The sequence below is a fragment of the Panicum virgatum genome, chromosome 8N (genome assembly GCF_016808335.1).
Source record: "Panicum virgatum strain AP13 chromosome 8N, P.virgatum_v5, whole genome shotgun sequence".
Lineage (NCBI taxonomy): Eukaryota > Viridiplantae > Streptophyta > Magnoliopsida > Poales > Poaceae > Panicum > Panicum virgatum.
The window spans coordinates 49908137-49928525 of record NC_053152.1 but is presented as its reverse complement, the minus strand read 5'-3'; the positions used below and the strand labels follow the sequence as shown (position 1 = coordinate 49928525).

At 44.9% G+C, this 20389-nt stretch overlaps 3 protein-coding genes and 1 long non-coding RNA gene across 5 annotated transcripts; 3 read left to right on the top strand and 1 right to left on the bottom strand.

The window, feature by feature from the left end:
• The first annotated feature begins 558 nt into the window (after window positions 1-558).
• LOC120684665 lies at window positions 559-5780 on the top strand. 2 transcript variants are annotated; one of them, XR_005679401.1, is made up of 6 exons: window positions 559-1059; window positions 1146-3711; window positions 4062-4273; window positions 4359-4451; window positions 4930-5075; window positions 5166-5780. XR_005679401.1 is itself a non-coding variant. In XM_039966543.1 (6 exons), exons 3-6 carry the CDS (start codon window positions 4253-4255, stop codon window positions 5469-5471), a joined length of 525 nt encoding a protein of 174 aa, XP_039822477.1. In that variant the 5' UTR covers window positions 563-1059; window positions 1146-3711; window positions 4062-4252; the 3' UTR covers window positions 5472-5740. The 2 variants fall into 2 exon arrangements, 1 of the variants encoding a protein (XP_039822477.1); XM_039966543.1 differs by having other exon boundaries at window positions 563-1059; window positions 4971-5075; window positions 5166-5740.
• Window positions 5781-7925: 2145 nt separating this feature from the next.
• On the top strand, window positions 7926-9838 carry LOC120685227 (putative 12-oxophytodienoate reductase 9). The gene is made up of 3 exons (XM_039967036.1): window positions 7926-8253; window positions 8341-8433; window positions 8512-9838. The coding sequence occupies exons 1-3, from the start codon at window positions 7926-7928 to the stop codon at window positions 8928-8930; spliced, it is 840 nt and encodes a 279-aa protein (XP_039822970.1). The 3' UTR covers window positions 8931-9838.
• Window positions 9839-10245: 407 nt separating this feature from the next.
• LOC120684662 (disease resistance protein RGA5-like) lies at window positions 10246-14535 on the bottom strand. Its single transcript, XM_039966540.1, has 3 exons — window positions 14019-14535; window positions 13529-13933; window positions 10246-12483 (listed from the first exon to the last, which is right to left on the bottom strand). Exons 1-3 carry the CDS (start codon window positions 14303-14305, stop codon window positions 10560-10562), a joined length of 2616 nt encoding a protein of 871 aa, XP_039822474.1. The 5' UTR covers window positions 14306-14535; the 3' UTR covers window positions 10246-10559.
• A 1137-nt stretch (window positions 14536-15672) lies between these two features.
• LOC120684668 lies at window positions 15673-16358 on the top strand. Its single transcript, XR_005679404.1, has 2 exons — window positions 15673-15981; window positions 16055-16358. It is a non-coding gene; the product is annotated as an uncharacterized LOC120684668 (long non-coding RNA).
• Window positions 16359-20389: the final 4031 nt, after the last annotated feature.

Here is a 20389-nt window from a genome sequence, read left to right as displayed (position 1 = left end):
AAAGAGCAAAAAAAAAAAAAAGCGCTCCATCTAAGATTCGAACATCGACCTTTCCTTTAAGGTAAGCTTCCAAGCACCACTAAGCTACATCATCTAATTAAATAGTTGCAAGAATTTTCTTTACTTATCAGATTTGTATGAGTGGTTGCCACATCAGCGGCCGGCCACAACCGCGGGCCTACTTGGACCAAAAAAAATGTGCGCAAAGGGGATTCGAACTCAAAACCTAGCAACATAACAATGGAGTCCTTACGGCTGCGCCATTTGCTTCTTCGTGTCATAGTTGGGAACGTATGTATATATATTTTTATACTCTTTCTAGCTTTCTTTATTGGTCCGCAAACAAAACCTATACTCTTTCTAGCTTTCTTTATTGGTCCGCAAACAAAACCAAAAAATGGCGGCGCGACGGAGATTCGAAAACAGCACCTGAGACATCGCATTGAGCTCATCTACCACTAGGCCACTTGATAATTAGTGTTTACCCTCGTTATTTACTTTTATTTATTTGAATATTTTGAGGTTGCTGCTCTGTCTTCATTCTTTGTGCTGCCTGACGCACGCACGCAACCCAGATCCCGTTTTTCCTCTCCGCCGTGGTTGGAATCCGGCGAGGATTCGGGTCTGAGGGATGAGGGAGTGTTGCTCGGGGAGGCAGTTCATGTAGATCCGCCATCAACGACGCCCGCCATCCCGAATCGACGACACCTCCTTTGCAGAATCATCGCCGCCGCCTGCGGGCACCATCCAGACCGCTCTCCGCTGCACGGCGTCCGCCTCGCCCAACACCAGCATGCCGTCTGCCTCGCCCACCACCAGGACGCCCTCCATCACGCACGCCAAGCAGATGCCGTCGTGCATGCGGCAGGTCCCGGTAGCCGGCGGAACGGCCGTCAGCCTCCTCGACTGCAGCGACAGGCTCACGAGCGCCATGGCCGAGCAGAGCAGAGCAGCTTCCAGCCCGCTGCTCATCTACTGCAGTAATTGATGAAGAGCAGCGCCATCCCAACCCCTGCAATAATTGATGCTCAACATGGCCTCCAGTTAAAGTGCAGCAAGGTATATATCTGAATTTTTGTTCTTGATTTTCCTGAATGTATGTCTTCGAATTGGTTTAGACTTATTTATTTGGGTTTGTCTACAAGAATTGACAGGATGGATCGAAGTTGGGTTCATGGCAGATTGTTTTCCCCTGAACACATTGAAGGTGTCAGACAATTCATGAGCTTCATTCAAGAAAAGTTCAGTGAGAATGTTGAAATCTTGTGCCCTTGTGGTAGATGCCTTAATCAGAAATACCTTTGTCAGCCTCTTGTGGAGAAGCACATTTTGATGAATGGTATGGATAGTACTTATACTCGGTGGATTCATCATGGAGAAAGCATTGATGTAGAAGTTGTTGAGCATCCTATTGATTTGCATGACCATAGTGATGGTTTCATTCATGGAGAAGATGACAATGTTGATCGTTTGGAAGGGCTTATAGGAGACCTACACACTGCAGTAGAACAAGAAAGACAGGATGAAGAAGATCTGGATGGTGATGCAGAACCTCATGATAAAGAGCCATTTTTGAAAATAGTGATGAAAGAGGCGAAACATTAGTTGTACCCTGGTTGCACCAAATTTTCAAGGTTCTCTTTTGTGGTAAAGCTTCTTCATATGAAGTCATTATATAGGATAAGCAATTCTGACTTTACCGCAATATTGAAGCTATTGGCTGAAGCATTCCCTGATTGCAATACAATCCCCAAATCATATAATGAAGCAAAGAATCTTCTTAAGGAATTAGGTCTTGGATATGAATCAATACATGTGTGCTACAATAATTGTGTGCTCTTCAGAAAAGGATATGCCAAGCATGACAGTTGCCCCGTTTATGGTCTGTTATGATGGAAAGATCCTGAAAGAAAGAAAATTCCACAGAAAGTGTTGCGGCATTTTCCATTGGCACCTAGGCTAAAGAGGATGTTTGTGACCAAAAAAGCATCGGAAAAGGCACAGTGGCACAAGTTAAAGCGGCAGCCTAGGGAGGAGGAAATGAGCCACCCAGCTGATGGTGAGGCATGGAAAGATTTTGACAAAGAATATCCAGATTTTGCAAAAGATCCAAGAAACCTTAGACTTGGCCTTGCAACTGATGGGTTCAATCTTTTTTCAGAAAAGAACACAAGATACAGCATGTGGCTTGTGTTTGTGGTGCCTTACAACCTTCCCCCTTGGGCATGCATGGAGGAGTCAAACTTCATGATGGCTTTGCTTATTCCAGGTCCTACATGCCTTGGGAAAGATTTTGATGTGTTTTTAGAGCCTCTTGTGGAAGATTTGCTTGAGCTTTGGGCAGGGGTCCGTGCTTATGATGCTATTACTGGCAAAATGTTTAAGCTCCGTGCTGCAGTTTTATGGTGCATCTATGATTACCCAGCATTGAGCACTCTTTCTGGGCGTACCACAAAGGGCTATTTTGCTTGTACTCATAGTGACAAGCACCCTCTTTCATACTGCCTAAGAGGCAAAATTGGGTATTTTTGACACTTTCGTTTCCTTCCAAAGGGCAATCCCTTGCGGAGAAACAATGAATTTGTTGGTCTTCATGAAAGCAATGATCCTCCAAGTGAATTCTCTATACAAGAGCTATTGGCTGAATTGGAGAAAGTTAAAGATGTTAGACCTGGGAAGCCCCAAGAAAGTGGGACGATGAGGAAGCGTTCTGAATTGAAAAGTGGTCGTGAAAATTTGGAGCCGGATGGTTAGTTTATGGAAGTTGCCATATTGGCATAAATTGAAGCTAAGACACAATCTTCATGTCATGCACATTGAGAAAAATATATGTGAGAGCCTGATTGCGACAATTCTCAATATAGTTGGGAAGACAAAGGACACAGCTAAACCTAGGCTTGACCTTAAAGATTTGAGAATTAAAAAGGAGTTGCAATTTAGATAAGATGGAGATTCATGTGAGATGCCTCATGCTCGATATACCTTGAATGATAAACAAAAGAAGGCCTTTTGTGAATTTCTAGGAAAGGTAAAGTTTCCGGATGGATTTGCTTCCAACATCTCAAGGTGTTTAAATGCCGAGGGAACCAAGGTACAAGGGCTAAAAACACATGATTGTCATATTCTGTTGCAAAGGATATTACCAGCTGCAATGAGAGGATTTTTGGACAAGGATATTTATGAAGCAATAGCAGAGTTAGGGAAATTTTTTAGGGAATTGTGTAGTAGAACCTTTAATAGGGATGTGTTGGCTCAAATGAAGAAAGAAATCCCTATAATATTGGTGAAGCTTGAGAAAATATTCCCCCCTGCTTTCTTTGATGTGATGATGCACCTTCCTGTTCATTTACCTGATGAGGCATTACTCCGAGGTCCTGTGCAGTATGGGTGGATGTATCCAATTGAAAGTCGGTTGTATACCTTGAAGCGCTATGTGAGAAATAGGGCACGGCCAGAGGGTTCTATTGCTGAGGCATATATTGCTGATGAATGTCTGACATTTTGCTCTAGATACATGGATGATGTTGACACCAGATTTAATCGGGAACCAAGAAACATGGGTTTTTCTAATGAAGAAGCTTATGGTGTTGACGTCTTTGGGCATGGAGTTAATTTTACTTCTGCACCTGAACTTGTATATGATGAAAATGGCTTTGATCAAATGGTGTGGTTTGTGCTCAACAATTGTAGTCAAGTGGAGACTTATGTTGAGTATGTTCTAATTACCATCTTTCTGTGGAGTATGTCCTATAAAGGGCGCAAACATTATTTAATCATGTTAGTCCTTCATGAAGTCAACAAAACAAGAAAGGCAATATAAAGTCTGACTGACTGAAATTCTTTTGTTTCAGTATTTTTACTTCTTTTCTAGATAGTAAGCTGTTTTTTTTCTTGCAATGCATATGACATAAAGGGCCCAATAGTGAGCTGGTTTTTTTCTTGCAACTGAAGACACTTCCAGATAGTGTGGTTATAGTTAAAACAGTAACATCCAAACATAGCTTCAATGTCGCTGTTCATTTTCCTATATTAAATTTCTTATATATCTTCAACTTGAATAGGCAAAGTTTGATGTTGACACAAGGGATCCGACAATTAAGAAAGCTTGTATTGAGATGATGAAGCTTGCGGTTCGCCAACAACGTTACAAGTTGAAGAAGGAATTTTTCGATCCTTTTCCACTACATTTAGTTATGAAAACTTCTCCAGTCCATTCCATGTCTGATAAACAGTGGATTGACCTTGGGGAATCATGGAAGACTCCAAAAAAATGGTATGTTTTTCTTCCCAAAAACTGAACTCTTGCATGTACATCCTACTGTGCGACGCGCCTTACATTAATTCTGTCAATGATGTAGGAGATATGTCAAATGAACAAAGACAACCGAGGCAATGTTATGTTACATCAAACTACTGGGTCCCGGAGTTACATGGTCTTTGTTGAAAATATTGTAAGTTACCTATGTTGATGTGCAGTACATCTATCATCTTCTATATAACTTAATTCACTTGTACATTCAATATGTGGTTCATAATAAATAGTTTCGCTAGCTGGAAGTGATTGTGTTGTTGTGACACTAGCTAGAAATGATGTTGTCCTATCATTCTTTAGCAAACCAGTAATTTATTTCAGATTGTGGTTCAACTAGTCCTGATCTTTTCCCTTGTGCATTGTTCATTCAGATTTCAGAAATGATGTTTCTAGTTTCATAATGCTTATGCTGTCAAGATCAATTTATTTTTTTATTGCGAAGAACATGTTCTTGTTGTAGAAATATATATGTCAAATCTATTCTAGTGTGCTTGTCTACAATGCTCATGTTATCAGGTTCTATTTTTTAAAATGTACAGAACATGTTTTTGCTGTAGAAATATATGTCAAATGTATTCTAGTGTACTGCTGTTTCTTCAATGTTTTGCTACTAACAGGTGTTGTGAACAAGATTGATACATGTATATATTGTTTTCAGGCAGATAAGTACAGTGGTCATGAACCTGATGCATTTGATTTGTTCAAGGACTGCCACTACAGCAAGAAAATGAAGGGCTACATGCCTGCTGTGCAGGCTGCAATTGTAAGCCAGTTTCTAAATGATGCTATTTCAAATGATCATTTTCAATCTATAGCTAATGATCATGAACTGTGTTTGCTGCTTGCTTACTAGGCTCAAATGGAGAGCAAGTTATCTACAACTACAGAAAGTGAAGCACCCAAGACTGTGAATCAGGTTGTAGCTAATGTGCTGGCTGAGAAAACACGAAAGAATCAGTTCCTTCGCAATGTGGGGATCGAGGTTGCAAAACCTACATCCAGTGAACAGAATGGTGCTGTCTCAGATCTGCAAGCAGAGAATGCTGAACTTCGGTCGATTATCAACACCCAACATAGACAGATTGATGATTTGACAATGAAGCAAGCTGAGCTGGAAGCGAAACTTGAACTAGTGCTAAGTCAGGTTCGACGAAGTTAAGCAACTGCATATGTTGTTCTGCGGTACCACTGCTACCATTCTGCTGCTGCATGCTGCTGTCTTTTGCTGTTTTTGGTGGAGTGCCTATGTGCCATGGGATTGGATGTGTTCTGCAACAAACTTTTGTTGCTGCATCAGCATTTTGTTGCAGAACACATCATGGGTGTGATGTTGCTTCAACAAACTTGTTTGTTGTCATGTTAAATTTCTGGATTGCCGGATGTGTTTATATCTGGATGAAAACTAGAGATGATGTATCTGTGTGCTAATATTGAAACTGATTATTGTGCCAAAAAATTATTGCTGTTATATGGTGTGGTTTCTCTTGGGCTGGGCTGAAATGGTTGTGAAAAATGAGCTATTCAACTCTGTTGGGCCATATATTTTGTTGAATTTAGTGTGCTGGTGGGCCTAGGAACATTTGGCCCGGTAATCATTTTGGCCTGCTAATAAATGGGCTGCCCTCCCCTTGAAAAAATGGTCTGTTCTCATTTTGGCCTGTCAATAAATGGGCCTCCATGATGACATCATCATCCACGTCAGTGGCCATGTCATCGTCCACATCAATTACACGTCAGCACAGCATGCCATGTCATCAGCCATGCAGACATTCATGACAGCATCCATGTCACCCCACTATTGCATCCATGACGGAGTTTGTGATGTTTATTTTCGTCACAAATATTGAATTTGGGCTGGGCTCTGCGGGCTCAAGACCAATCTATGACGGTTAGAAATCGTCACGGATTGTTCAATCTGTGACGGATTCTGTTAAACCGTCACGCGATTTAATCTGTGATGCTCAATCCATGACGGTTCATGGAACCGTCATAAACACTGTTTTATGACGATTTTTCAGCGATCTATGACAGAATTGTTCCGTCGCAGGATAAATGGTTTCTTGTAGTGACAAGCGCAGAATCTACGCATTGGAGACTTACATCTATAGTATTTGGTTCAGTTATGGCAACGCAAATGTAAAATCTTAATATATGTCTTCCACTACTTGACATCATACATCACTACTCCCGCGCCCTATCACCGCTGGTTCAAAATGGTCATCACCGCCGGTTTTGGAGGGTATTGGATATAATTGACAGTGATGGAAGGGGCCATCACCGTTGGTTCCAGATCTAGCGGTGATGATCCAAACCATCACCACTAATTATAGAATCGGCGGTGTTGCCCCTGTCACAAAACAAAAAAAAAGGCTCGACGTGTCATCGCTGCTGCTCCGTGCCATTGTCGCCATGCTCCGTGCCGCCGCTGCATGGGCGCCACGCCACTGCACCCCTACGCACCCCCCCCCCCCGTGCGTGGTTCTCCCGCGGTCGAGCTCCTGCGTGGATTTCCTTGCCGCTATGGACAAAGGGAGGGGAGGGGAGGGGAGGAGAGGATGGGGTGGTAGGGAGGGGGAGAAGGGATTTGAGGAGGGAGATGCGGCTGAGAAAAGAGAGGAGAGGGGAGGGGAGAATGGAGGAGACGAGAGGGGAAGAAGGGTATGGGCACATGCGTGCTTCTGAAGATGGGATGGGAGGGAGGAGAGGATATGAAGGGAGGGGTGGATAGAGTGGGCGGCGGAGGGGAAGGGAGAAGGACCGAGAGAGCAAAAAATCTAAGAGAGAGGAGTGAGAGAGGAAGAGGGAGAAATAAGTGGTGAATGCATCACCATCGGATCGTATATTATGACCCGGCGGTGAAGCCGGCATCACTACCGAGTGATAATACGAACCATCACCACCAGTTCGAATCAAACCGGTGGTGATAAGACCTTTGTGATGATGGTTTCTATAATAGTATATAGTAAACTAGACCAAACTATCTAGCCAAGTCTCTTATATGGTTGAATCTTTTTAAATTTTCTAGAAAACCCAACTTGTTCCTTTTATTTAGCTAGCTAGCTAGAGTAGTCGGTGCCTTATTTGGTTTTCTTTAATTTATTCTCATGTCCCAAGAGCATATTGGATACGGTGGTAACTAAAATTTATGTTACACGTATGGTGCTCGATCAGCTAAACTTGACTGATATCTAACCATGCGAGCAAGGTGAAGCTAAGGTGGTACATGTGCTACACGCTACTTGTTCTGACTTTGCTCTTATACACTACTACGCCAGCAACAACAAGGATATGTTTCTTTATTTGAGTAGAACAATTGCAATAATAGTTTTTGTAGGAGTTGTTAATAACACAATTGCCGGCCACGGAATCGAAGTCAACCAATCAGCTCCATAAATGCTAACTTCGGAGCTGCAAGCAGAACCAGCAGCAGCAGCAAAAGGCCCATAGATAGAAGGCCGTGCTGCTACGAGGTAGCCAAGGCAAGGCATGGAGCCGACTTCTCTCCTGACTCCTTACAAGATGGGCACATTCAACCTCGCCCACAGCGGCACAGGTCACAGTCGAGTACTAGCCACTGAGTGAATGTGTGTGATATGATGACTACTCATCATCCATGTTTAATTTTCTTTGTGCGTATGGTGTTGGTGGTGGCAGGGTTGTTCTTGCGTCGGTGACGCGCTGCAGGTCGTTGGAGAACCTGGCGCAGCCGCACAACGCCATCTACTACCAGCAGCGGGCGGCGCCGGGCGTCCTCCTCATCGCCGAGGCCAGCGCGGTGTTGGAGACGGCGGCGGGGTACCCGCGTGTGCTCGGGCTCTGGAGCGACGACCAGGTGGAGGCATGGAAGCCCGTCGTGGATGCGGTGCACGCCAAGGGCGCCCTCTTCTTCTGCCAGCTTTGGCACACAGGGCGCAACCACTCACCCGCCACTCCCGCTGCTGGTTGTTTCATTTTTGGATCATTTAGTAGTCCAGTCGTCATTGTTCCATTCTCATTTGTACCAAGATTATTAACTATACATGTTGTAGGGTTTGATGGGCCCCCTCCAAGGCTTGAAACGGATGAGATACCCGAAATGGTGATGGACTTCCGGGTCGCGGCCAGAAATGCCATCAGAGCCGGTAATGATCAAACCAATAATTAATTCCTGATCAGTTTATACGATGCAGTAGTAATCTTGCTAATGGTTTGTGGCACAGGCTTCGACGGTGTGGAGATCCACGCTGCCAATGGGCTCCTCGTCTACCAGTTCTGGTGGTTTCTAGATATTGGAAGAGTGGATTCTTCCAAGCCTATGCGTCTGGATGGCGGCAGCAGCAGCAGCAGCAGCCCGGAAGATCGCTGCCGCCGCCTCGCCACCGATGTCATAGCCGCTGTGGTCGATGAGGTCGGCGCGCACCGTGTCGGCGTGCGCCTCTCCCCGTTCGCCGGCGGCGACGCGGACTCCACCGATGCCGCAGAGGCTCACACCCTGCAGCTGGTCCGCTCCATCGACAAGCTCGGCGTCCTTTACTGCCACGTGGTGGAGCCGGGATGCGCGCCGACGGCGACGGCAAGCCGGCGATCCCGCACCGCCTGTCGCCGTTCAGGCAGGCGTTCAGGGGCACGTTCATTGTGAACGGAGGGTACGACAGGGAGGAAGGGGACAGGGCGGTGAGCCAGGGGTACGCTGACCTGGTCTCGTACGGGCGGCTATTCGTGGCGAACCCCGATAGCAGCCTGGGCGACTGGGCGGGCGTGTCTATTTATCGCTTTAAGCGATTTCCTCCAATCCCATCGCATACTGTTTATCTTCTTCACCTCGCCCGCGTCCTCCGCCCCCGCCCCTTCGTCCTCCGCCCCAGCTGGCGGCTCTCGCCGCCGTGCGGTTCGCCCACCAACCACCGCCAGCACATTCCCGCTCTCCCCTAACCTCTCCGGCACCATGCCCCCGCTCGGGACCTGGCCCGGCCGCCGACGCCCACCACCTTGGCCGGCGGCGCTCCGCCACGCCGCCTCGCCCCCCCCCCCACACACACACCACCGCCGGTCGATTCCTCCCTCCACCACCTTCTCTTCTAGGTCTGGTGACCATGGCGCCCTCCACCGCCGCCGCCGCCACCCCCAGCAATCCTGGATCCTAAGGCCGCCGCCGCCCTCCACCACCCCGGCCGCCGGCGACCTCGCCGGTGGCCGCTCCCCCCACCAACCACCCTCGCCGGCCACACCTTGCCCCTCCCCCCTCCCCTAGCTCACCGGCGGGCGCTCCCCGCTCCCCTAGCTGGAGGTGGAAGATGAACAGGAAGCTTCTGCGATGGCTCCGCGTGGAGTCGCGCGCGCGATAAATTGACACGGCGACTGGGGCACACCAGGTGGTGCCGGGGGAGGCTCCGCTCATGAACTTGTTGTGGTAGGAGGAACACAGGTGTAGTACGTCCTACCGGGGTATCACCACTGTTTGGCACCATGGTTCATGGATGCCACGGCAATCTGGTAGAACGTACATAGGCGTGCATGTTTCGTGTTTTTCCACCAGATCAAAGCTTAGCCTTTAATTTGTCCTGCACAATAAAAGGCAAAATTTATCTAATCTTACCTACACCGTATCAACTGTAGATATTGCAACATTTTGAGATCCCGGCCGCCTGTGTCCAGTCAATAGTTGCAAGGAAAAAAGAAGAAGAAAAGCGAAGAGTTCGTTGTGCTCCCGGTCCAGGAACAGAGTTTACAGGTGCTAGCACAAGGTTATTCTGGTTTAATAAGACATAATAAAACAACCAGCAGGTAATTAAGACGACTGCCCAATTAGAGATGACTCAGAATTTCATTTCAACGTACGAGGGACAGAAAGACATCCGTGATTTGCAAGCTGCAAACAGAGTCAAATCGCACCACAGGAACATAGTACGTATACATGAACCAGAACAGTATTATATCATAGTTTAGCGATGCCATATAAGGTAATCAATGTTGTCCAATATAATTACCAGTCATGGTCGTGAATAACCAGTATTTTCTAGTTTGTTAATGAGTACGCACGTACTGACACCATGAAACTAGTTTACAACTAGAAGAAGCTACTACCGTAACACAAACATGCCAAATAAATAAATACCATGGCAAGATTCGAATTGAAATGCCATGCAACTAGAATAAGGTTCAATTCTATAGTACCATACTCATTATTGGACAGACAACACAAGTAGCAGAGAAGAAAACAGGAGCATGTACGTACATTATTATTGGTATAAGATTTCAGCTGAAACGATCATAATAAGCACGAAACATAAAGGGAGGGGTGGTTGGGGTGGACATCAGCCTCGTGCCTTAGCTTCTCTTCCACTTTGGTTACCACCTCTTGGCTGACTTCCCACTCTCCATAAAGGCCAACATTCACATGTCGAAGGGAGGGCAGGTGGCCTAAAGCCAGGTCGTCAGTAGTAAATTCACCTCGCGAGAAATCCTCCACTTGGATGCCAAATCTAAAATCTTCAAGTCTAGGCATAGCTCCAGGTGGGAAGGTAGATGGAAGCATTGACAAGTGATCGAATCTACATCTTATTGCACATGGGAAAGAGTCAGGGCTAACAATGAACCTTTCCAGCACTTGTATGTTGCCGGACACACTTAAATTAAGATAACTAAGAGCCTGGAGCCTCCCGAGGACTTGGATGTCCTCCCTTCTCACTTGAACCACCACTATCACTAGGGATGAGAGATGCAATAATATTGCGGGGCGAATCCATGTTGGCAAGGAAGTGGTTTCATCAATATATAGATAGCTCAGGTTGCCCAGGGACTCCACCGAGCCATTCAGATTCCAGCCCGCCTCTGTGCATACCGTAAGAGATTGGATTTTGTGCAATTTCCCAAGAGACCCCACCAAAGCTGCACACATGTTTTCATCCCATCTGCCTTCCTTGCCTGTTGTGAGACCCACTGAAAGGTTCCTCAGTTGCGTCAAATGGCCTAGCTCTTCCGCAGTGCACGCAGATTCCAGCCCGTCAACCCCTAGCATTTCTAGGGATGTTAGGTACCTCAACCCATTCGGCAGACTTGTACGGTTGCCAACAGATAGGAACATCAACTGTGTTAGGCCTACAATACTTGACGGTAGTTCTTCTATTCCTGTTCCATGTAAGCGCAATGTCTCCAAAAACTGTAGCTTCGCTACCTCCACTGGCAGCTCACCAGAATATCCAGTACCTGCTAGACTTAGATACCTTAAGTGAAATAAATTCACAACAAACCTCAAACTTGGATGTTCCTTGAGATTGCAATCTTCTAGATCCAACACACGTAGAAGATGACAACACGAAAGGGATGGCATCATATTAGTTATAGTGAGACTGAAGATAGTAACAGACCTCAATTTTGACATTTCCAGTTTAGGCCAAGTTGTATTCTGGAGAGATAACCTGCGAACCGTGCTTCCAGAAGAAGGCATGCTTTGCCTACTATCTCCTAATACCGTGGTAACAAAACTTTCTTCTCTTGACAAGGAGCAAATGAGTTCAAGTACCATATCATGCACACGGCAAGGTATAAAGAAATTATCAGTGTAATCCTTATCTGCTACCTGAATCAGGCTTCTATTTAGAAGCTCATTGAAGTAACTCTCTCCAAGCTCAAATAAACTTTGACTCTCATCTTTACAATGGACAAAATCCTCAGCTATCCACCTCAATATCAACCGTTCTTTCTCAATCTCATAATCTTCAGGAAATATAGTAAGATATAATAAGCATGCCTTCAAATGAGAAGGTAGATCATAATAACTAAGCAACAATATCTTCCTCATACTATCCATACTAGGATTGCTTGCAAGTCCGAACCCAATAGAGCCACAGACATCATTCCACTCTTTTATATCTCCTGATTTGTTAGCTAGCAAGCTAGATGTAGTAATGATAGCCAATGGCACACCTCCACATTTCTTCAAAATCTTTTCAGATACCTCAAAATATTGTCCAGGGCATTTGCCTTCGGAGCCGAATATTCTTCCATGGAATAGCTTTTTTGAGCTCTCATGAGATAGAGGTTTGAGCTTATAGCAACCGCCAATTTGCTCAGCAACATCAAGTATGCGAGTAGTTGTGATTATTATGCTTTTCAGGCTATTCTCAAGTAGGGAACACTGTAATATCCCCCACGGTTTTATATCCCATATATCATCGATGACAATGAGGTACCTATACGCGTATGGAAATAAAGCAACCATGTAAGTTTCAAATATATGCAAAAAATAGTATGAATATATATGCAGAGCACTTAAAACATGCTACTACATAAAAAACCCTCTAGTTGAGTGAAAAAGAATACCTGTAGGTTTTTTTGCAGAATGTCAATTAAACCAGTGTAGAAGTACGAAATTTCTTTTTACAAATTAAAGCTTAAAACCCTTTATTTGGTGGCACGTAACCACTTTTTGTAATGAATTATGAGAAATTTCTTTTAGAAAAGTGGATTCCTTTTCATTTTTATGAAAATGCATATGCACCACAATAACTTGTCCCACATTTTTGTCATTGTTACTACTGGTATGTCCCACATTTCAGCATCAAATATGGCTAATAAATAGGGACATGCAAAGTCATTTCAGATATTTGTTAGTCTATCCTGGAAATAATACAATGTATTGGTTTTCGGATAGAGGGAGTATGTGTAATGTGACATGGGAAAAGTTCAACTATACTACAGTACCAGTATACAACGAGATGTTTCTGTTAGAAAATCAGTATCTAAAAGTTCTTCTAGAGAAGCTTTTCCTGGGCTTACTCGCACTTTTCTTCTTAGGGGTGGGGGTGAGGCTTTTGTGCTGTAGTAAATCAGGAATTACGACGTTCACTAAGCTAATCAAGCAGGTACTTCAACCATTGACAAGTGAAATAAAGAAATCTACATGTTATCAATTATTTTTGTTTGCACGATGCCGTGATGTTAATATATAGGGGTGCCAATGGGAGGTGGCATGCAAGACACAATTGTGCAGCAACCAAATTCAACAATAACAAATACTCACAAAAAAAAAGAAATGTAACAACAAAGAGCATCGGTGAAACCACATATCAAGTTTGTTGAGCTTAATTTAACCTCATCAATGCTATATATCAAATCTCAATCTGCGTAGGACAACTTACTAGTTTTTGTAGATATTAGAGGATTACATAAAATGGATGGATAGGTATATATACCGAAACAAAATAGTACCACATGCTCAAACTAGATGCTCCATACCTTTTATTTTCGAGGAATTCCCGGGCTAGGTCGATGAGATGCTTTTCTTCCAACATTGTGCTATGAATGTTGGCATGTTTCTGCTTATCAAGTTCATACAACATATTCTTGAGAAGTTTGTTCAAGTCAGGATTCTGAGAGACTGAAACAAAAGCCGTGCAATCAAATTGCACTCTGATCTGGTCATACACAGCTTTGGCAAGTGTTGTCTTGCCTAATCCTCCAAAACCAACTATAGATACTACCCTTTGCTGCTGTGCAGACATGTCATCTCCCTTTGTCAACCTCGTGATTAGTTCTTCTCTTGCCTCATCAATGCCAACAAGATCTGTAGCCTTAGTGTATAGAGCTGTTATGCGAGGGTCAACCAATATTTTGCCAGGTTTAATAGCATCAACCTTGTACCTGTCAAAGAACCATAGATGATAAGAGGAAAATTCAGAAAAAATAAGTTCAAATGCATATATATCTGAAGGTGTTCCAACACTACCTATCGCGTCGCTCGGCCACCTCCTTGACACGCTCCTTGATGTCCTTGATCTCTTGCCCGATCTCATGGCGAGTTGTAGCCTTTGTGACAATACCCATCATCTTCTTCAAGAACCTCTTGGCACTCCTTTTGCTAGGGGGCTTAGGGCCCTTGACGCGCACTAGGAAGGTGTCGACGATGTCCTCCATGTCGTAGGACAGCTCCCTGACATCGCGCGCCCAGATCTTGACCTGCTCTTTGAGTTCCTCTCGTGGAACCTCGCCAACACTGCGGAGGGCAGCATGCATACTCTCCAGCTAACTTGAAAGGAACTTGATGTCCTTCTTGACGCCCTGCTGCAGGTTGTACTCATCCTGGAGGAGCTGGCCGAGCTTGGGGATCAGGGTGCCCAGTGCTGCCGTTGCAACCTCCATGGACCTGTTTGAGATTGTGCCCAGCAAGCGGCAGGTGGTGTGGAGTGGTGCGGAGAAGAAAGAAGCTCGGATATTTCCACAGCGCCTTGGCTTGTCTTTATAACAGCCAAGCTAGCATTCGCGAGAGATGGAGACGATTATACAGTACTTTGTGTTCACATGGCCAGCATGCATCGAGCTCAATAATGCGTATAGCCATTATTCTAATATTATAATAAAATATCTTTTTTATTTCATTTTACATTTTTTGTGCTTTTTTCGTGCACAGCGCTGGCTGGCTGCTTGCAATGTCTCAGTGCGGTGGCTAATGCACGCGCTCCTCCGACCCAAGCCTGCTGTATAAAAGCCAGCATCTTCCTCCTGTCCTGTGATTTAGGGCCCGGCGACTTGACTCGGCGGCCTCGCGCGTCAATGTCTCAATAATTATTGTCCTCTGCGTGCGAAAGCAGCCACCACCAGCACGCGGTAGTAATCGTCTTGCACAATTACTAGTTTGTCTAGATTATTACATGTCAGTACTTATAAGACCTTCCAGGGAGGGACAGTAAGGTCATGTTTGGATACAAAGTGTTTTTTAAAATATTGGATAAGCACTAGAGTTTTACAAAATACTACTTTGCTTTTTGGTTTTTAAAAGCTTATGAGTGTTTGGATGTAACAAACTTTGTGGTTTTAGAAACCGTAGCACTATCAAAATTAATTTGGCATTACCAACCTAATTGATGGTACATGTCGCTGATGATGCAGAGCACATGTGCTGTCTCAGTCCGTTGGCTGCAAGTTGTGGTCACGGGCTCACACGTACAGCTAGCACATGTAACCATCACCATCCGCTGTGCTCCGCCTGTGTGCAGGGCCCGGCGACTTGACTCGGCGGCGGCCGCCGTGCCCGCCCGTCGTCGTCCGCAGAACAGAGCAGGCGAGACTCTTGTGCAGTGCACGGACCCATGTCCATGTGGACGCAGCAAACATGTGCACACAGTTGGTAGTTTGCTACTAGTACAAAGACAACAGAGTTTCAGATGCGTTTGGAGCCGGGTGAGCGGCTTCGCACGCGCTGCGATGTGCGAGGGGAGCTCGTGACGCCGTCGCCCTGGGCGGCGGCCGTGCGAGGCGCCGCAAGGAGCCGAGGACGCTGCCCAGCAGCAGCACAGGGGGCGGACGCCCTTTGTATTTCTGGAGTCCGTTCGATCGGCTACGGGCGGTTCGGATTTGATCTGACAGCCATCTGACTTGCTGCTTCGTCTTCAACGGCGGCTAGCTGTGGTGAGCGCCGATGCTGTCGGACTCGGAGAAGCTCGCAGGAACTCGACTGCTACAGCAGCAGGAACGTGGCGCGACGTCGTGGCCGCGCGGCGAGCCGGCGCCGGGGCCTGCAGGTCCCTCGGTGGCTTGCAACGGGTTGTGTTGGGATGCCCGCCGACTTGCGGCCGCTAACACAAACCCACGCGTCCCCATTACTGAATGGAGTGTGATCTGGGAGGATGGATGCATCATTGTACCGATCGGCGCAACACAAGGACCCTTGCGAGTGCATGAGCTCAGTTCAGGTAACGCCGGGTAAATTGACGAGGAGGATAAATAAGCAGATTCAGAACAAGTAATGGTCCCTTTCTGCCCCAGGAAAGAGCCGGAGGGTGGTGGAGGCCGTTCGGTGGGCCAGGATGTCGCGGCGGAGGAGCCCGACAACGGCAGCAGGGAGGTTTTCTTCAGCAGCAGCTCACCCTGACCCTAGCATCACATCCGTCTTTTATCTATGAATGCACGATGACGCATATCATGATAGAAATAATAGTTTAAAATTTTATATTAGTGCACTTTAATATTTAGTTATAGTTATATAATTTAGATTTTTATTTAGAGGTTACTTTAACTTTTGATAATGATATAATTGGATAATTATATGCAATTTTAGGGGTTATTTGTATTGTTTTTTATATTGTAAAAATTCTCTTTTTATAATAGTATAGGTGGGTAATTTACACGAAGATGAGGGTTACTTTAGATTTTTTTTATAATGGCAGAGGTAGGTAATTTAGATACATATTTAGATGTTACTTTAGTCTATTTTCGTAATGACAGAGGTGTGTAATTTATTAGAAAAGATTGAAAGTGATCCAGTGCTCGTAGCCTAAGAGGGTGAGGGAGTGAATTAAGCAAACTAAAAACCTTAATCTCAAGCTCCAACTAATTTGCACATAAATTAAACTAAGACATACTATCTAGATGTGCAACTAGTGTTCTTTTAGTGTGAAAATCATCATCCCAAAAGAGTTATGCAACCTATATCCAATCCTATCAAGAAACTACTCTAAGAAAATAAGGCAAACAAGTTGCAAGTATGAAATGCGAAAGCTTAAAAAGGGACGAGAGAATGCAAACTCTTGACGCGAGATTTATCCCGTGGTTCGGTTAGGTACTAAGCCGCTTCTACTCCACGTTGTTGAAGCACTCACGAAGAGTATCACTTCTCGGCCACCAAGTCACCTCTGGGTCTCTTCTTGCGTCACCACCAAGACTTGCAAGTCACCATGGTCACCTTAGCCCTGGATTCCACTAAGGAGCTTATCCACGAAGGATGGGGTCTCCACGTCCTCCGCACAAAGATGTCGACGCCGCTCCACACGAAACTGGAGGGTCGTTGACGTGCCGGTGAGCCACCAAGACTTCAAGGATGGCTGGCGCACCGAGATGCAATTTGATTCACTCAAGAACCAGCTCATAAGGCACAACACCTTGCTCTCACACTCAATCTTGAGCTAGCCTAGCACTCTCACTCACAAAGCATGTGCTAAACCTAATGATGTGATCAATTTGCTCTTTGGATGACTTGGAGATGTTCTTCAATGTATATGGGGTCTCTCTGAACTCCAGCAACCGAAAATGGCCGGGGAAGCCATATATATAGCCCACAAACTCGAAGTAGCCGTTTGTAACTGTTGAGGCATTTCTGCGAACACCGTCGGTTCAACCGATGAGGGGGCATCGATTTAACCGGTCTCTCTCGTTTGAAATTAGCCGTTACGCTTCTGACGTGCTGCCGACTCCTGACTCAGCACCATCAATTTAACCGATGCAATGCACCGATGGCACATCGGTTCAACCGGTGCTGAAGACTTGGTTTCTGGCCGCTTGACATGCTCTCTGGACAATGCTATGGTGAATGCACCGACGCCCTTTTGTACACCGTCAGTTTAACCGGTGCAACGGAGTTTTCTTCACTTGGCTCATCATTTCACGTCCAATTGCACCGATGCCCTTGCGTCGGTTTATCCGATGCCGGACGATTAGACCGATGGCTAAGTACCAGTTTAACCGTTGCTACTATTTCTGCATCCATTTGTCCAACTCGTCGCGGTGGTCATTTGTCCAACTTGTTTTTGCTTTTTCACTATGGTTTGAGTGTCTCGATAGTGAATTGGACACATCTCAACAGCGAATTGGACACATTGGATTTTATCTATAGGACCTAAAAATCCTACAAATGTGATCTCACAAACTTTTTTGTCCCATTGATTATATTGTCACATAATCACCAAAATCACAAACAATGGTCTAATGGGGCCATGTTCCTGATTGTTATGATTAGAGTTGTTAGATTGCTGACCATATGTTTCTGATTGTTTTGAGAATTTCTCTTTTTTTGTACAGTGTCCACCTAGGATCCTATGTGGCTTTATGTGGAAGGTTTAAAATAAACTTCAAATTAGTAATAGTAAGATTTGTTTATATATCTGAATCTAGAAGTACAGAAACTGGTTTGTCACTTTCCGGCTCCTCTCACCTTCAATCGATTACTGGAATGGATGTTTGTTGGTTGACTGACTGAGTTTGATGGAATGTTTGTTTCCGAAGTAGAACTCACAGAATTATGCGATCATGATTTTCAGCTTTCTTGTTAAATTTAAGCTTTCATTTATACTAGCATAGACCCACGTGCGACACGCACGTGATTTAAAAAAAACTTAATTTGCATTTAATTCAAAATAAATACCAAAAAGCATGGACCATGATAGATGTCATTGCTATCTCGTACCTTAGGTCGATACGAAGTAATTACAACAGAAATAGAGCTAAAATAATTAAGTGGTTAAAGATATAGGAATAGAGGTATACTTCAGAGGTTTGCCCGATGTCGTAGGTTCAAATCCTACAGAGTGTGATTCCATATATTGCAAATACGCCTGTATTGCAAATACGCAGTCACGAATAATCCCGCTAATAAAGTAATAGGAATTAGACCTAAGATGATTCCACATAGAAAACTTCAATCATTTCGATTTGTTCGAGGGGATAAAAAAAAGATATGATCTATCTCTAAATAATAGTCTAAATTAACCACAAATCTCAATGACCATTGCAAGACACATTGAATAGTTCTTGTAAATTTAGAAAAAAATTGAGTTAGTTATGCAAAAAAATCCAATAGTAAGAAGCCAATGGAGCCTCTCACATTCACGCAGTGAAGTTTGGCGTAGAAGTGGTTTCTTTCATTGGTAGCAAACGTCCATAATTCCAAGAATCAAATAGTGGTACTATTCTTTTTTATGCCGGAAAATTCAGTATGTCGCAGTGCATGTCAGTCAACTCGAAAATTACTTGGGAAGAACAAAATCAAAGTGTACTATGTGTCAATCTTTCGAAAAAAAAAGTTTACTCTATGTCTCTGTCCCAAGTTCGAAACAGAAGAAGTTGTTAAAAAACTGAACTTTTTACACTAATGATTCGTTAAAGAAAGTAGGGATGAAATTAAGAAGATAAAAGCAGCACTACAGAGAGCGCATTAGATGTTGGGTAAGGCCCCTGGAACGGCAAGACTAATGTTTTAACTGAAAAGGCTAGGAAATTTTGTGCTCTGTGTCGTGCAAAAGCGGCGCCAGGCAAAGAACAACAAACGATCCAGAGATTCCTGTGGTTGCTAGGCTGCCAGCAGTAAGAAGCACTCGGCGGCGGCGGCGGCCGCGAACCAAACCACAGGGGCAGCGCCAGGGCCTGCGTGTATGGACGGTATACCTCGGTGGGCGAGCTCACCGGAGGCGATGCAGGTGGAGGTGATGAGCAGCGATACGAACTCTGCGCAGCCCTCATCTTCAGCAACGGCCTCTCCGGCCACACCAGCTACTACGGGCTTCCCGGCAGCGGCGGCCTCCCGCGGTGGTGCAGGCGTTTAGTGCTAGTCGCGGACGGGTGGTCGGACGCATTCCACTATTCCAGGCGCAGAGCAGCGAGGATCGGTCGTAGGCGGCGGCAGTTCTAGTGTTCTACGACATGAAAAAATAATGGGGAGGGGATCATAAAGAGAAAGAGGAGCGATAAACAATCCGATAAGCAAAGTATGGCCGGCGGGTACGATCGTAGACGGTAGGAAAAAAAATTGTTTTTGGACAGAAATATTCTCTAACATACAGTTTCTATGGGTCTGCAGTCCCTCCCACCCTCCTCGGATCCGACACGGGGTTCAGTGTGAGGGGTACGGTGGACCCAATTTAGATGAGAAATATTTTTAATTGTTTTTTATCTTTATAGTATATAGATAGATATAGATAGATATGAGGTGAATAACTTTTTTTCGGGCTGCTTGGTGTTATCCAGGAGCTGCACTGTTGTCTCGCTACTTGGATTATTAATCTGTTGCTGATAACAAATGCCGCTGGTTTTAGATTGCATCTGTGGTGAACTGGTGATAGGTGCATAAAAAAGTTCAAGCTTAAAACGCTTGTCTGGAATCAATCAGTTCTGTTTAAAGAATAAAAATCACACCCTCGGAACATTGTGCTATATTTGGAGTACAACACAAATTTCGAATTGCTGATTACCGTTGCGTATTCTCTGGTGTATTTAGTTATGTTATGACTTTTAGCTCTATATGACGTTAGTATGTCAAGTAATAAGTTCTATAATTCACCACTACTCTGTCATTCTCTTATTGAGAGTTTTTCTTCCGCTCGTTTGGTGCAT

Bases quoted from the DNA above. Each gene is read 5' to 3' on its own strand.
- LOC120684665 (XM_039966543.1), top strand. From the start codon at position 4,253: ATGGAAGACTCCAAAAAAATG. The intron at 4,274-4,358 runs GTATGTTTTTCT...TCAATGATGTAG, and splicing joins TGGAAGACTCCAAAAAAATG to GAGATATGTCAAATGAACAA. The intron at 5,076-5,165 runs GTAAGCCAGTTT...CTTGCTTACTAG, and splicing joins CTGCTGTGCAGGCTGCAATT to GCTCAAATGGAGAGCAAGTT.
- LOC120685227 (XM_039967036.1), top strand. From the start codon at position 7,926: ATGTTTAATTTTCTTTGTGCGTATGGTGTTGGTGGTGGCAGGGTTGTT. The intron at 8,254-8,340 runs GTTGTTTCATTT...TACATGTTGTAG, and splicing joins ACCCGCCACTCCCGCTGCTG to GGTTTGATGGGCCCCCTCCA. The intron at 8,434-8,511 runs GTAATGATCAAA...TTTGTGGCACAG, and splicing joins CAGAAATGCCATCAGAGCCG to GCTTCGACGGTGTGGAGATC.
- LOC120684662 (XM_039966540.1), bottom strand. From the start codon at position 14,305: ATGCATGCTGCCCTCCGCAGTGTTGGCGAGGTTCCACGAGAGGAACTC. The intron at 13,934-14,018 runs GTAGTGTTGGAA...GTTCTTTGACAG, and splicing joins GTGGCCGAGCGACGCGATAG to GTACAAGGTTGATGCTATTA. The intron at 12,484-13,528 runs GTATGGAGCATC...ATACGCGTATAG, and splicing joins GAATTCCTCGAAAATAAAAG to GTACCTCATTGTCATCGATG.